Genomic DNA, 14,657 nt, shown 5'->3' with positions numbered 1-14,657 from the left:
TTAGATGTTTCGAATCAGCTCCATTTGAGCCCTTACTAGTAATATCAAGATCCAGCTCGATTGACTCCACATATTGCCAGGTCCAGGTTGAGGTCTTCTACGTCAAAACTGATCCGACCCGTTTGTCCCCCCATATATGTGCCCGAGAAAAGTTGGACTCAACCCATATCCAACCCACTACATCAGGTTTCCTTCCAGCTAGTAATTAGGTATGCAAATGGGTCAGATCCTGGATAGAGGTTTTGCAATTTTCAGCTGTTCCGATCCGACTCTCCATGTATTTAGCTGTTCCGGATCCGGATCATTTTGCATCCTTACTACCCAGCTCGATTGACTCCATGTATTTTCAGGTCCAGATGGAGGTCTACTGGGTTGGAACTGATCCGACCCGTTTTGTCACCCCAATCTGTGTGCATTATCCCAACTCAACCTCTCCTTATCTTTTTAGACTTGGAGAGTATCCTATACACCACACTCTTATATATGGAACTCTTCCTTTTGACTCTTTGAAGAATGGAAAATGAAGAAACAGAGTGACTTCCGAGTAGCAGTCACAAACAATGGATGGCCGGAGGGGACACATATGTCAATGCCTATGCCGGATCTCGACGACCCGACAAGACTTTCCGGTTACCGTATGCGAGGGCCGGCAAAAAACCGGCAACCAATTTGTCGAAAGTGTGCTCGGTATCGCCGGCTGGTTGACTGAGCTCGGCCTGAGACCTGGGGAGGTCGTCGCTATTGCAGCATTGAACAGGTCTGTCTCCCTTTACTAGGCTTCTTGGTCTCTTACTCTGTTGTGGCTGTCTCTGTGGTGCACTACACATGTTTGTGTCAATTTGGAAAATGACAAGCATATCCCTTATCACGAACCTAAGATTTGATGGCCTCTTATTTTGTAGCTGAGTTGTGGTTGCATCAGCTAGGTGCTCACTTTGTCTTGGATGAGCCTGTGATTCCGGCTGTTGGATCTTGAAAATTGGATGGTTGTGATTTTTGCCCCAGTTCACTGAGGATGTTACTTGAAGGAAAAGCACAGGCCCTGCTGCACATCTGGACCAGTGATTTTTGGGTTTGATGGTCCAGATGTGAAGCTCAACCAAGCTGATTGAGCACCATGCTCATGTAATAATTCCTCTCTAAAAGCTTTATATGGTTTCTTGTAGTCTGTCCTCGGGTCGAATCCTGACTGCAGAGGGAAACCATATCTGCAGGGCTGTCACTGTTTAGGATCCGGTGTGAAACACCTAATCCAAATATACAGTTATGGTTACAAAAAAAGACCTGTAACAATATTCTGGTGGGATTGGAGTCGACCCAGAGATTATTTGGCCCGGTTTGAGCTGTGACTTTGTTGGATATCTGACCTGATCCAGACCTACCCAAGAATTTCTATATGAAATTTTAACCCAAATTAGTGCTTACATTCTAGGGTCCAGATTTTGGATCTCCTTTTCTCGACTCTACTTAGCGTGAACCCGATTGTGTAATCATGTCAGATTCAGGTATATACCCAAATGGGTCATGTGCCCGACCTATTGAGAGCACTATCCGTACCAGGGTCGGATCCATGTGAAGCATAAGTGGTGGACCATAGTCCGATTCATCGTTTTATGCATAAAACTTGAAAAAGTTGGGTCCCAAGCCAGAGCGTTTGGGTCCGATTCTATCCCTGCCCTAGGCTGCCGGGATCTGAACATTTTCACTGAGGATCCAATTGAACCATCAAACTACTTGGCACTGGTTGCAATAGCAAGACGACCTAGTATGGATCCAACCCATCATTGATTACAACATAAAATTTGCCTGGCTTCAAACTGGATCCTTTTTTGCTCAGATTCTATCCAGCTGTCCGGAGATCTTCACACTTAGAATCTTTGACAAGGTTGTGGATCCGGTTGAGACATGACGCTAGCTGGGTCTGGATTTGGGTTGTTGTAACATGGGTTGGGTCATCACTATGATGTGAAGCAAACTGGATCTTCATCAATTCTTACTCTATCCAAATTACTAGTTGGCGTCAATAATTGCAATTAGGGATGGCAGTGGACCGGGGAAAAATGGGGCCCCACCCCGCCTCGCCCCGTTTGAATCGGGGATGGTGAACATGAAACAGGGATGGAGGCGGGGTTGGAGGTTAAAATCAAAACCCGTGCAGGGATGAACTTACACTTTCTCCTGCCCGCCCCACCCCGTCCCCGATCCCCGTTAGTAAAATGCTAAAATTCTCTTTAAAGATGACAGTGGATTGAGAAAAAAATGGGGCCCCGCCTCGCCTTACCCCGTTTGGACCAAGGACGAAGGACATGAAACAAGGAAGAAAGTAAAAATCAAAACCCAGGCAGGAATGAAGGGAATTTTTTTGAGACGGGGCAAGGGTAGATACCTTGTACCCCCCCCCCCCCCCACCCACTGCCATCTTTAATTGCAATATCAAGCCTTTATGCTATTTCTTTTAGCAACCAAACATACTAGACCCTAAAGGAGCATGCGGTTTAGGTTCGAATCTCATGAGTGTCACTCCTTGCACAAACCCAAGCATGACGACTCCTTGGAGGCAATGGGTAAGCCCATAGAGTTTTATGCTGCCGGGACAGTGACCCTAATTCCGGCAGGCAGAGACAGCGCAACTAGGTCTATGATACTGTAAGCAGTTTCTCCGTGTAAATATATATAAAAAAAATAAACACACTAGAAATGTTTTACAAATATGGATGTGATTTTGACTTCCAAATTTTCTTATAACTGTGGACATTGATAAGCTCTTTTTTTGAAATATAAATTTGTCAAATTTTTGTTTTCTAATTTAGAGGTTCTGCCCTTATGGGCAACTGATAATGTTTTGTGTGTGTATGTTGGTGGGGTCCATGCAGTGACTTTTACATGGAATGGATGATGGCCATCACATTTGTTGGTGGAATTGTTGCTCCCCTCAACTATAGATGGGTAAGACCCAAGGCTTTCTTCTCATTTCTTTTATTTCCCTTAATATCTTTTGTTGAGGGATGTGGGCCCTGCAGTATTTCTAGGTTTCCAAAAATGATTTAAAAAATATATAAAAATTATAAAAATAAAGGTGATTTGTACTCAATGATGTACCAAATATTTAAACACTCCCCCTTTATACACATATATTGGAAAATATTTGTTACTAATGAAGGTAAGGAACTAATGAGCTAAAAATCATAGCTGCAAGTTGTGTAGACTCAATCTAAGGGCATGGTTTGTTTGCTAAGATTCAAGCCTTGGATCGTAATTTTCTGATATGAAAATATAATCTTTTTGAGTTGAACCCTTTTAAATACTTAATCATTTGTCACAATCACATGATTCAAAACAAGTTTCCTACTAAACAAACCATGCAGATCACATCAGTAACATTTGATCTACAAAAAGTTAACATTTTTTGAAGAAGAGAGTGACTTCTATTCATTAGTTCCTTACCTTCATTAGTATCCAATATTTATAGTACATAGTACTATTGGATCTAGTGAAATCAAGTTTCTACATGCAAGATGTGCAAATGGATCATATTAAAACCAAATCCAAGAATAGATCCAATATAAAACACTTTGATATGATCCCTACACCCTTTTGGATTTACATTAATGAACCACATCCTGAATAAACTCTCGGATTTGGTTTGGGGTTCAGATCAAATCCAATTCTTTTGCACCCCTCATAGTGACAAAAAAAAAAAAAAATAGCAAAATCTCTGCAGCCAAAAACTCGCAAAAAATATTTTTTTTTTGTAAATCTTCCATTTTGGGCAAATTCTTGGCAATAAAAAATTAAATTTAAATATAAAAAATATTTTATATAAAAAAACAATAATACAAACACATGGTTTCTTTTCCGATATATAGCCGAAAAAACATAAATATCATGTTTAAAATGTGATATTTATGTTTTTGATGAAAAAAATCACAAAAATTTAAAGGGGTGTTGCCAAAACACTGTTTTGAAAATGGAGTTGGTGGCGTGAACATCACATTTCAACACCATTTACAAGAGGATGTTTTCCACAACTCAATCCTCAACACTACATTTTCATATTTTGGCATCACACTGTTTTGAAAATGGTGCTTTCATCTCAATTCATGGCTTGCGAACAGAGCCTTATATTAAGTGATAATGATGTACTACTCAATTTGATTCTGGCATCATCTTCAGATTATCTCTACAGATGATTCTAGACAAAACCTTTACATTTGGCTATTATACTTTTGAACACAGTTGGTACAAGACCTCATCTGACTCATTTTTAAGTCTATTCTTAGCTTTTTTTGGATGTAACTTCTATTCTTAGCTTACTTGGTCAAGTCTTAGCTGAACCATACTGAATCTGAAGTTTGATTACAAAAACTACAACCAAAGATGATGTGATTAAATTTGCATGATGATGATGATATATGTAGAGCTTTGAAGAGGCAAGGGCAGCCATGGAGTTGGTAAATCCAGTCATTTTAGTTGTAGATGAACACTGCAGATCATGGTCAGCAAGGGTTGGGGACATGCCTTGTCTGAGGTTTTGCTTCTTCACTGACCCTGCAGTAACACTTGGTAAGTTCTCTTTCATATTACTAGAGGCGGAGCCAAAAATTTAAGCCAGGGTGGGCACAAATGCATAGTGACTCGAGAATCAGCTCGTCCACTCGTGACTCGGACGGGTCACTATGCATTTGTACCCACCCTGACTTAAATTCCGGGCTCCACCCCTGCATATTATCCCAATTGTGTGCAGGGATATAAACTATTCAGATTCGGGTCGAAAGTGGTTGATGCCATATCCAACTAATTGGATGTTGACCAAATGGACTCGAATTCGAATTGGATTGTGGATAGAGAAAAACTCATACTAAATCTGTTTTTTTTTTTACTTACAAATAGATTTGGATATCCATCGAATCCGAGTATCGGATGCGAATGTGGTTTTGGATTACCAAATCTGACTAAACCGAGTCAGATTCATGGTATATGGGATAAAATCCCGATCCATTGACATTGGCATCATGTGACTGTGTTGAATGAAATCCACTGTTCCTAATTTTGGCCTCACGTAACAAAATGTATGACCTCATTTATTGCCTCTACCTTTCATCAGCAACCTCTTAAATGACTTTTTGCTTCACTTCCCTGCTCTTGGAAATACTTCATTGAATGCTTTCTTTTTTTATATTTATATATATTTTCTTTTTAAATTCAAATCATTGATTGGATGACCATGAAGAGTCATGAGGACAGCAACTCATGCTCCCCATACAAGTCACAAAAGTATAAAAATCTCGGCAGCCAAAAACTCCTGAATTTTTTTTTGTTGTAAATATTGCATTTTGGCAAAATCTTGGCAATAAAATAAATAAATATTAAAGTATAATTTTATAAATAAATAAAAATAAAAATACATGATTTTCTACTATAAATAGCCGATAAAAACACAAATATTCCATTTAAAACACTTTATTTATATATCCTGTTTAAAATAGGGATAAATTGAAAATATCACGAGAAATTGCCATTTTTAACTTTCAGGTAAGTTCTCGGGATATTTTCATAAATCTCGCAAGATTTGTCACTATGGTCACATAATGGAGTTCTATGTCCTAGGGCCCATAATATCCTATTCAGATGTAAACGGGTCAAATATAAGTTGGACCCAGGTTTTGCTCGACCGGTTTTGATCAAGCTCTCTTCTAGGCTCATAGCCCCTAACTGGATAGAAACCTCCAAATGGCCGGTGGGACCATATATGATCAGATCTGGATCGAACCATACATGTACCAGATCTAGGCAAGCAAACAAATTAGACATGGGTCGAGTCAAGATCAGCCTGACACTACTGTCTCCAAAATTTGAGCCATGGATCCAGATATTGTTCTCTATATGTCATGTCTCAAATTGCAGTTCCAGATCTGATAAAGAAACAGAACCATCTGGTATTGGATCCAAAACAGGTAGAATCTACTGATTCTAAAGTGAGAAAAGATAAACTGGTTGGGTTAGGCCCAATTCCAAACCGGGCCGGACCATATATTGTTATGTAGGACCTGAATAGATTGTGTATCCGTTCCAGATCCAACTCAGCTTCAGATGCTTACCATTCAAACCTGACAGTATGGGTTGATCCAGTTCAGACCCAGAACTCCGACCCGTTTGCAATACCACCTTATGTTTAAGTGCCTCTATTAATCACTCTAAATAGGTGCTTTTATTAATCACTAACTGTACATTATGATCATCAATAATATGCTTAACACATGCTTTTCTTCTTTCAGTTTTAAATTTTTGCATTTATCTTTGTTTTTTAAAATTCTTAGCATTTGACACTGACCACCTCAGGCAGGGATACTGAATATAATTCAGAACTAGCCTGTTTTCATTAAGCGAGTACATGTGAAGTCAGGATTAAGGATTTAGTCTAGTCACATAAGTACCTAAATTGGTTGGATTGGAGAACTAGACTTAGATCTGGCTGGGCCTTTCTGTACTTAGTTGATCCAAGGTTGAGTTAGGTTGCACTTACAACAAAGACTCTGTTTTATGCTGCCTTGTAAGTATGGCAGAGACAGTGCGGCTAGGTCTCTGATCCTGAAGGCGGTTTCTCAGACAGCGCGGCTAGGTCTCTGATCCTGAGGGCGGTTTCTCGGTGTAAATATAAAAAAAAAAGGTCCGAAATCATTGTCTTTCAGGTGCAGTTCAGTTCACAGTCAAGTCCCCACATGGCAAATTTGTCAGATTGATCAACCATGTAGTGGAGTTTGCTTAATCAAGCCAGTAAAGTCTTGTAATCTAGCTAAATCTGTAAATTATCAATTTAATTTTGTTTAATTAATTTGTTTTTCAAAGGGATAATTACAAGCTGCATTCAACGATCTCCGCAAGAATTGTTAACAGAATTTAGCTTCTGTTCGTCGCCGGAGTCTGTTGCACTCATATGCTTCACATCAGGTAAGATGATCAAGCTTACCCTCAAATTCCTTTTCACAATGCACTGTTTGGCTTTTGGAAATTTGTTTTTCTTTGGCTTCTAAACAAAAACATACTTTTTGGAAATACCTGGTTTGTTTTGGAATCACATTAGGCCATGTTCATAAATTTCAATATTTCTCTGGCTTTGATGAATCCAGAAAGAAGTGAGTAGTATGTTTCTATCTAAACTGCAAACTACAATCTCTCTCTCTCTCTCTCTCTCTCTCTCTCTCTCTCTACGTAAACTTATTAAGACTCCCCATGGTGTGGAATTATAATGACATTGATAACAGTAACCCTTTTAACTATTATCCTTCTCAGGAACCACAGGAAGGCCTAAAGGAGTTGCCTTGAGCCATGCAGCTTTGATGGTTCAGTCCCTAGCCAAGATTGCTATTGTTGGCTACAGTGAAGATGATGTAAGTCCTCATTAGGCGTAGAGTATGGGTGGGCAACGGGCTGGGTGCCCGATGGGCCAAGCTGACCCGGCTCGCCATGGGCTGGATTTGGGTTAAGGTTTTACATTTGGGCCTGTTAGATACCAGGCCAAAACCTAGGCTGTTATACGCGTGGGCCAGGTCCAGGTCGGCCCGATGGGCTAGAGCTATTTATTAATTATTTAATATTATAAAATTTTAAAAATAAATTAATTACATAGTAACTTTGTAATTATTATTATTTACCTAATTAGTTACATTGATTTTATGAAAACTAGAAAGATTATTAGTTGGGTACATTAGAACTTGTTAATTATTTGCTATTTACCTAATTAGTTTTTTTCATTTAATTCATTTTTTTGGTATTCTAAAATTCAATTTATTAATTTTATTACAAATGGGTTTGGGCTGCACTGGGCCCGCTTCACATTGGTTCATTGGGCCAATGGGCCGGGTCATGGGCTGCTCTTCAAACCCGAGTCCGTAACAACCAGGCCAAAACCTGGCCCGTTAGTAAATGGGCAGGGCCGAGCTCTAAACGGACCCGACCCGGACTGATGCCCACCCCTAGCCTAGAGGGGATACAAGGATCGCTTATGTACCACCATCCGTTCACATGACAGCATTCCATGGAGTACGGATCCAGTCCTTTGACATAGGATGAGTAGGATTGGTCCACAATTAAACATTGATGGACAGCTAGGATGGACCCATCCTATATCAAAGGACTGGATCCTTTTTGCATTCCATGAGCCCCAGTGCAACAGAATGCAGGCCCCACTCAAAATACGGCCGTGTAATTGGCTGGGAGACATAAGCGATCAGTTAAGAGATCCGTGGATCCCAATTAAGCCTCATTCTACTCATATGCCTTTCACCTTTCCTTTGAGATGCTCTTACATATATATGGCCCGGTGAGAATGTAAGCTATGAATGGCTCAGATCTGGGTGAGCCCCAGAAACCACAATCTTGATCCTTGGTAGATGGGACCCAAACAGAATAAGGGTTGGATCTGGATTGAGCACATGTTCTTGTGATTGGATGTTTTGGGATCCATACCATTGGCACTGGATAAGGAACCCCCAGAATCAAATCCAGATCCATCTCCAGTTGGTACCTAAATTTTGATATGGATCTAGTTTGTCCTGCAACATTTCCTACTTACATTCTATTATTTTTCTTTCTTTCTTTCTTTTCTTTCTTTTTTTCAATGACCAAGAACCCTTGCTGAGAACCGGGCCATTTAATAGGCCTGCCCCCTGCGAGGTAAACTCGGGTGGGGTCACCAACACCCAGGACCTTAAGGAGCCACCAATCAAAGGCACTTAAAAAACTGGTGGGAGTCGAACCTGGGACGAAGGGGTCAGCACCTTCTTGCCATGCCCACTGCCACTCGGCTAAGGCATTCTATTAGTGAATATATCTAGTTTGTTTTGTAACCTTTTGGATTGATAATCTATTACTATCTACTATGGAATAGGTGTATCTTCATAATGCTCCCCTCTGTCACATTGGTGGCATCTCCTCAGCTTTGGCAGTGTTGATGCTGGGAGGTTTCCATGTCTTCATACCAAAATTCTCTGCAGAATCAGCCTTTCAAGCCATTGACAAACACTCTGTGACCTCTTTCATCACTGTCCCCACAATGATGGCTGACTTGGTCTCCTTTGCCAGGTAATTGTGAATCTATCTTTTAGTGACACTTTGCGATATCCGGAGAGCGTACCGATGATATATATCACGTGAACTTTAGAATTTTTTTTGTACTAAAGGTAAAAAGTCATTTTAAAGCAAAAAATATATAAAATTTCGACATTGGGCGATTTTTGAAAATTATAAGGTATTTTGCAAAGCACATCATTTTTGTCGTATACTACGATCATTTTCAGTATATAAAAGAAGGAGCAGAGGAACAATTGCCTAGAACTGAGCCACTTAATGGACCCACCCTCTGGCGAGGCAAAGCTCGGGTGGAGCTCACAACAACCCTGCCTTATGTGGCCACTTTCAAAAGCTATGGGCACACCCGTGTGCTAGTGAGGTTTGATCTGGTGCCTTCATCTCAATGCCTTCGTAACCACCCCCATGGGCCACACAGGTGACCCCCTGGTGGTAATATCTCACCTTGTTACCACTCGACTTATTCTAAAAGTTACAATGATGCCATATTTTCTGAGAAGATCAAACATTCTATTGTTTGGTTTGTAAGAATTTTGAGCGCATTTTCTCATTAGTTGCATAGCAATGCAGATCTCCAAAACTCCTAATAGTTGACCCTTACCACAATATAAAACTTGACTGAGTTCATAACCTCGGTAGCTTAGCTTCAATTGTGTTGGGACCAAAATCATGAACTCTTTGATATGTTATATATGAATCCATTATCAAGAATTTGATCAGATTTGCTAATCCCTTGGTTTTGTGGGATCATGAATGTCATGCAATCAGAGGCCAAATTGCTGGAGTGAGTGTCAAGAGGATACTCAATGGTGGTGGAGGGCTCTCGTCCGGGTTGGTGAGGCAAGCCTCTCAAGTATTCCCCAATGCCAAGCTCTTTTCTGCCTATGGTATGTTCCTTCATGCTAACACATGCAATGAAAACATGACCTTGTTGACTTCACAAAGACACGGATACGAACAGTGACCATATATGAGGCTTTTTTGGATCAAGGTTGTTAAATGCGATGAGGCGAAGTGAGGTGTTGAGCCTGCGCTTCGCCTCTGAGGCGTACGCCTCTCACAACTGGTATGGAAGTGAAGCGGTGGGAGGGGAGGCAGTAAGAGAAGGACCACACGCCCAGCTGGTACGGAAGCGAGGGATATGCCGGTCGTCCGGTGGTCGGAGAAGACTGAGCAGCAGCTGCAGCACAGCAACTCCGGTGGTCGGTGGTCACAACTGGTCGGAGGTTGATGAGGGGCGCATCACAGCAACGCCTCGCCTCTGAGGCGTACGCCTCTCACAACACTGTTTTGGATAGCTCAAGGACCCCCCCCCCCCCCCCTCACCGATCACACATTGACTGGCCTCTGGTTGGTAAAACCCTTGAGGTCCCCCCGAGGAGCACACCCAACTTCAACCTTGTGGCAAGGGATGCCACCCATGGGTTTCGAACTTATGACATCCCGTCAACTACGTGACATTCACAAGTCATCCCTACCAAATGAGCGGAGCCCTTGTAGGGCATGAGTCCATACTAGTTAAGACGCGAGTTAGCAAATTTTTAAAAAAATAAGACTGGATTTTGTTCATTTTTTTTTCTTTCAAAAATACAAGTGGGTGCTTATAGGCAGGTTGAGTTGTGGGGTCTCAGAAAGTAAGGCATGTAGCTTGAAGCAATCCAGGCTCGGGAGGTTTAATACGAGTCAAAACTCTGTAAAACTGATTAAGTTTAAGATTAACATGGCCTAATTGCCAGTTGATTGGTGGTTCATTGTAGTACTAAGTGTACGCCAAAATATACCAACGATATTTTGAAAATATCACGATTTAAACCTATGCTGAGGTTTTTGACAGCACGACCAATTACAGGTTGATGGGCAAAATATAGTTCGTAAATACAAGTAAAAGAGGTTTGCTAAGTTCAAATGGACTTGACCAACTATGTGAGATTCTACAAGAAAATATCAAATCACATTTGACTCAATTGAACCCACCCGCGGTAGGTCCAGGTCTATTCACATAGAGTCAGATTTCAAATTGGATCTGGTCATGATCCTAGATCCAATCCAACCCATGACATCTTATGTGATCCCTGTTTATTCCTTACTGTAGGGATGACAGAAACATGCTCCTCACTAACGTTCATGACACTCTACAACCCAGAGAGACAAGGTTCTGGTGGTGGACATGGTGAACATCCAGGACATACCCATGATGCAGTTCGGAGTCCTACCGGCACGTGTGTCGGAAAGCCGGCACTCGACATCGAAATACGGATCGGAAGCCATGGAGACCCGGCCCATGTTTTTGTTGCAGGGAGTATACTAACAAGAGGCATGCATGTGATGGAAGGGTACTGGAGCCAGAAACCAGCTATGGTAACCATGCCTTGTCCTAGCCAGCATGGTTGGCTGGACACAGGTGACATTGGTTGGGTTGATGACCAGGGCAACTTGTGGCTCCAAGGACGCAGTAAAGACAGGATCAAGAGTGGTGGTGAGAATGTTTACCCACAGGAGGTAATATTCTTCCCATTTTTTTATCTGTGACAATTTGGGACAAACGGCCTGTTAATTTGTTTCACAAGAAATCCCTCCTTTCCCCGTGGAAAAAGGCTCAATTTCCCACCTTTTTTTTTTTTTGAAAGGCAAGCTCCTACCAGTTATACAACTATACCATTGGGTTTTGAACCTGCAACGTCCCAACACAAGGTGGCGTGCACTACTTGCTCCTACCAGACAAGCAGAGCCCCTGTTGGTGGGAGCGTGCCATCTGGCTTGGTGGGTGGCCCTACTTTTTTACGACACATTCCTGCCTGTTTTCCATGAAAATCTGCCCCAAACATGGGGGAGGTGGGTAACCCTTTTCCCACGAAAAGGGCACGGCGGTTATTTTTTTCGAACTCTCACCAAAAGCATATCCTGCTGAAACAAACGGCCTATGTCACAAAGATACGTTGACATGAAGACACATGATGCGAGTACGGACTCGTTCAATTTTTTTTTCGGGAAATAGGACGAGGACACAGATTTTATTTTTAATTTTTAAATAATATAAAACTAATTTTGTGATATTTTAATTATATATACACTAAATCAATGTCCATAAGTGTCGGTGTACATTACAGTGTGTCGGTTCGTGTCACTAGGGACACAAATTAGCGTGTCTCTGTGGCAGAAAACTGCTAAGCCTCAAACTCATGACATATAGTAACATGCGTTGTGTGAATAATGAACCACGTATGGACCATATATAGTCACAAATATTGCTGAAATATTGAATTTCTCACATTTTATCATTAGAAGTTCGCAAATCGCAAGCTATGAACATCCCAATAAAGCCATAAAAAAATTAATATCTCGACAATTTCAAATATACTGCTATATTTCATGATTTTGATATTTTATTTCTGTTAATTGTTCATGCTTCCTTTGATTTTTTTTTACATATTTAATTTTAAAATGTACCATGATTTTCCAGATCTTTTTTCAGAAAAAACAAAATTTTAATCTATTTGCAAGATTTTCTCTTGCCAAGAAAATCCTGAGAAACAGAGAATTTTGTGACTATGGTAAGGATGGAGTCATAACTGGGCTTCTGCTCCAACCTTTCTTCCATTTGCTTGCATGAATCAGGTGGAGGCTGTACTCTCACAGCATCCAGGAATCATGGAAAATGTCATCATCGGAGTCCCGGATGCTCGGTTAGCAGAGGCTGTAGCAGCATGCATTAGAATTAAAGATGGCTGGAATTGGATTGACGGAAACTCGAGCCATTTATCGTCGCCAAACACGAAAGCGCAAATTCTGACATGCAAGATTTTGCAGTCTTACTGCAAGCAGATGCATCTCTCTGGGTAAACATGCACTGTCTACAAGCTCAAGCATACACATGCATTTGCACATATTCTTAATGGAATTGATAAAAAGGTATCTAGTATTACCTACTATCAATATGTTGAAGAACCAGAGTAGTCCTTGGAGTAGGATTAAGCATGAATTATTGTGCCTGTTTCCACCACACTCCACCTTTGAGGTGGACAGCCACTCAATGAGGTAGTTGTGGATGGTTGCTGTGCCATACTTTTCACTCATGTCACCAAGTTGACAGGATGTCACAAGTTTGAAGCGCATAGGTGTCGTCCCTCGCTACAAGGTCAAAGTTGGGTGCACTTCCCGGTGGGCGGGGGGACCTCAAGGGTTTTACCAACCAAAGGCCAGCCAATGTGCGGTCGGTGATGGATTTTTTTCTCTTGGATTTAAAAAAAAAAGGGCCCTGTAACAAGACTTGAGCATGATCACAGCATTATGATGACACTTTGAAAAATGGACAGTGATAGCCAACTATCCACAACTGACTCAAGGTATATTTAAAAAAAACAACAGCACAATTTTAGTGGTTGGACCAAGCATCATAGTACTATAGAGGGTGTTTTTGCAAGAGGGTCTTCCGTGGCAGACTCTCTGACAAGAAATGTATTCTGTTTTGTAGGTTCAAAATTCCAAGGATCTTCATTCCATGGAAGAAGCCATTTCCAATAACCTCAACTGGAAAGATGATGAGAGACAAAGTGAGAGCAGAAGCCATGACACATGTACAAGCACTGCACAGTAGTCTATGAGGATCTGCATTTTCAGGCAATATTCACCATTTCTTGAAGCCTACCACTCCCAAAAGTTCTAATATGAGACTTCTATAGAGATTTTTTCCAGGAGAACAAGCTCACATTTTTTTCCTTTTTCATTTTCTGTAAAAATAGAGATGTCAAGTTAATTATTTAATTTTAGATTCACAAAAAAAATGAAAGTGCGTTTCACAAAAAAAGAGTGCAACCATGTGATCCTTTCTCCCCTCTGTGCAATCAGATATTGTTCAGGCACATCCAACAATTAATATTTGGAGTGGCATGAGATGCCATCTCTCAATTTGAGCTTCCAACTAAAATGTCAATTAGCAGAAATAACTTGCACTGATTACTACACAAAAGGAACTCAGATTCACCAAAGCAAGCTAGGATGTACAAACACTGATGATTAATTCAACCAGCTTCAAAAGTGTGGGGATGGAACCTGGCTAACTTGAGGGCAGCTCTGGAAAAATGTGATTGTACACTTTTAGTGTGCTGCTGCATGCACTTAATCTTTTTTGTTTTTTTGATGATGAAGGGAAGTCCTCACTGAGAATCAGGTCACTTAATGGGTCTGCCTCACTGAAAGGAAAAACTCCAGGTTGAAGACACCACCACCCAGCCTGCTTTACTGGAGGGCTGATCAGGTACAATATAATTGCACTTTTATTGTGCTGCTTCATATAATCACCCATCTGCTGTAGAGCCCCACAGTTGACAGACTGTATCTCAAACATGGCGGATGATCAGGTTCAGCAGCACACTAAAAGTGTTCAATCACATTGCACCTGATCTCGCGCGGTTAACTAATCCTGAGTAGAATGAAAATAAAAAAACTAGGCCTGAGCCCGGGTAACAAAGTGGGTGACTAGCAATAAAAACAAAAATGACCTTCAAAACAAAAATTAGCAAACACCATTCAGAATGATGCAACATGTATATTTTCACATTTTGCATATACAA

At 41.0% G+C, this 14,657-nt stretch overlaps 1 protein-coding gene across 1 annotated transcript; it reads left to right on the top strand.

Moving 5' to 3' along the window:
• Positions 1 to 507: 507 nt before the first annotated feature.
• AAE14 (acyl-activating enzyme 14) lies at positions 508 to 13,775 on the top strand. Its single transcript, XM_090010100.1, has 10 exons — positions 508 to 757; positions 2,874 to 2,946; positions 4,419 to 4,563; positions 6,847 to 6,948; positions 7,291 to 7,388; positions 8,888 to 9,081; positions 9,856 to 9,974; positions 11,180 to 11,586; positions 12,703 to 12,923; positions 13,559 to 13,775. Exons 1-10 carry the CDS (start codon positions 561 to 563, stop codon positions 13,686 to 13,688), a joined length of 1,686 nt encoding a protein of 561 aa, XP_089866226.1. The 5' UTR covers positions 508 to 560; the 3' UTR covers positions 13,689 to 13,775.
• The last annotated feature ends 882 nt before the right edge of the window (positions 13,776 to 14,657 follow it).

The sequence above is a fragment of the Nuphar pumila genome, chromosome 6 (assembly GCF_984573655.1).
Source record: "Nuphar pumila chromosome 6, dmNupPumi1.hap1.1, whole genome shotgun sequence".
Lineage (NCBI taxonomy): Eukaryota > Viridiplantae > Streptophyta > Magnoliopsida > Nymphaeales > Nymphaeaceae > Nuphar > Nuphar pumila.
The sequence above is the reverse complement of the archived record's forward strand: the minus strand, read 5'-3'. Positions and strand labels throughout refer to the sequence as shown.

Excerpts from the sequence above, each read along its gene's own strand:
- AAE14 (XM_090010100.1), top strand. The coding sequence starts at position 561 with ATGGATGGCCGGAGGGGACACATATGTCAATGCCTATGCCGGATCTCG. Across the intron at positions 9,082-9,855 it reads GACTTGGTCTCCTTTGCCAG|AGGCCAAATTGCTGGAGTGA; the intron begins GTAATTGTGAAT and ends TCATGCAATCAG. Across the intron at positions 9,975-11,179 it reads CAAGCTCTTTTCTGCCTATG|GGATGACAGAAACATGCTCC; the intron begins GTATGTTCCTTC and ends TCCTTACTGTAG.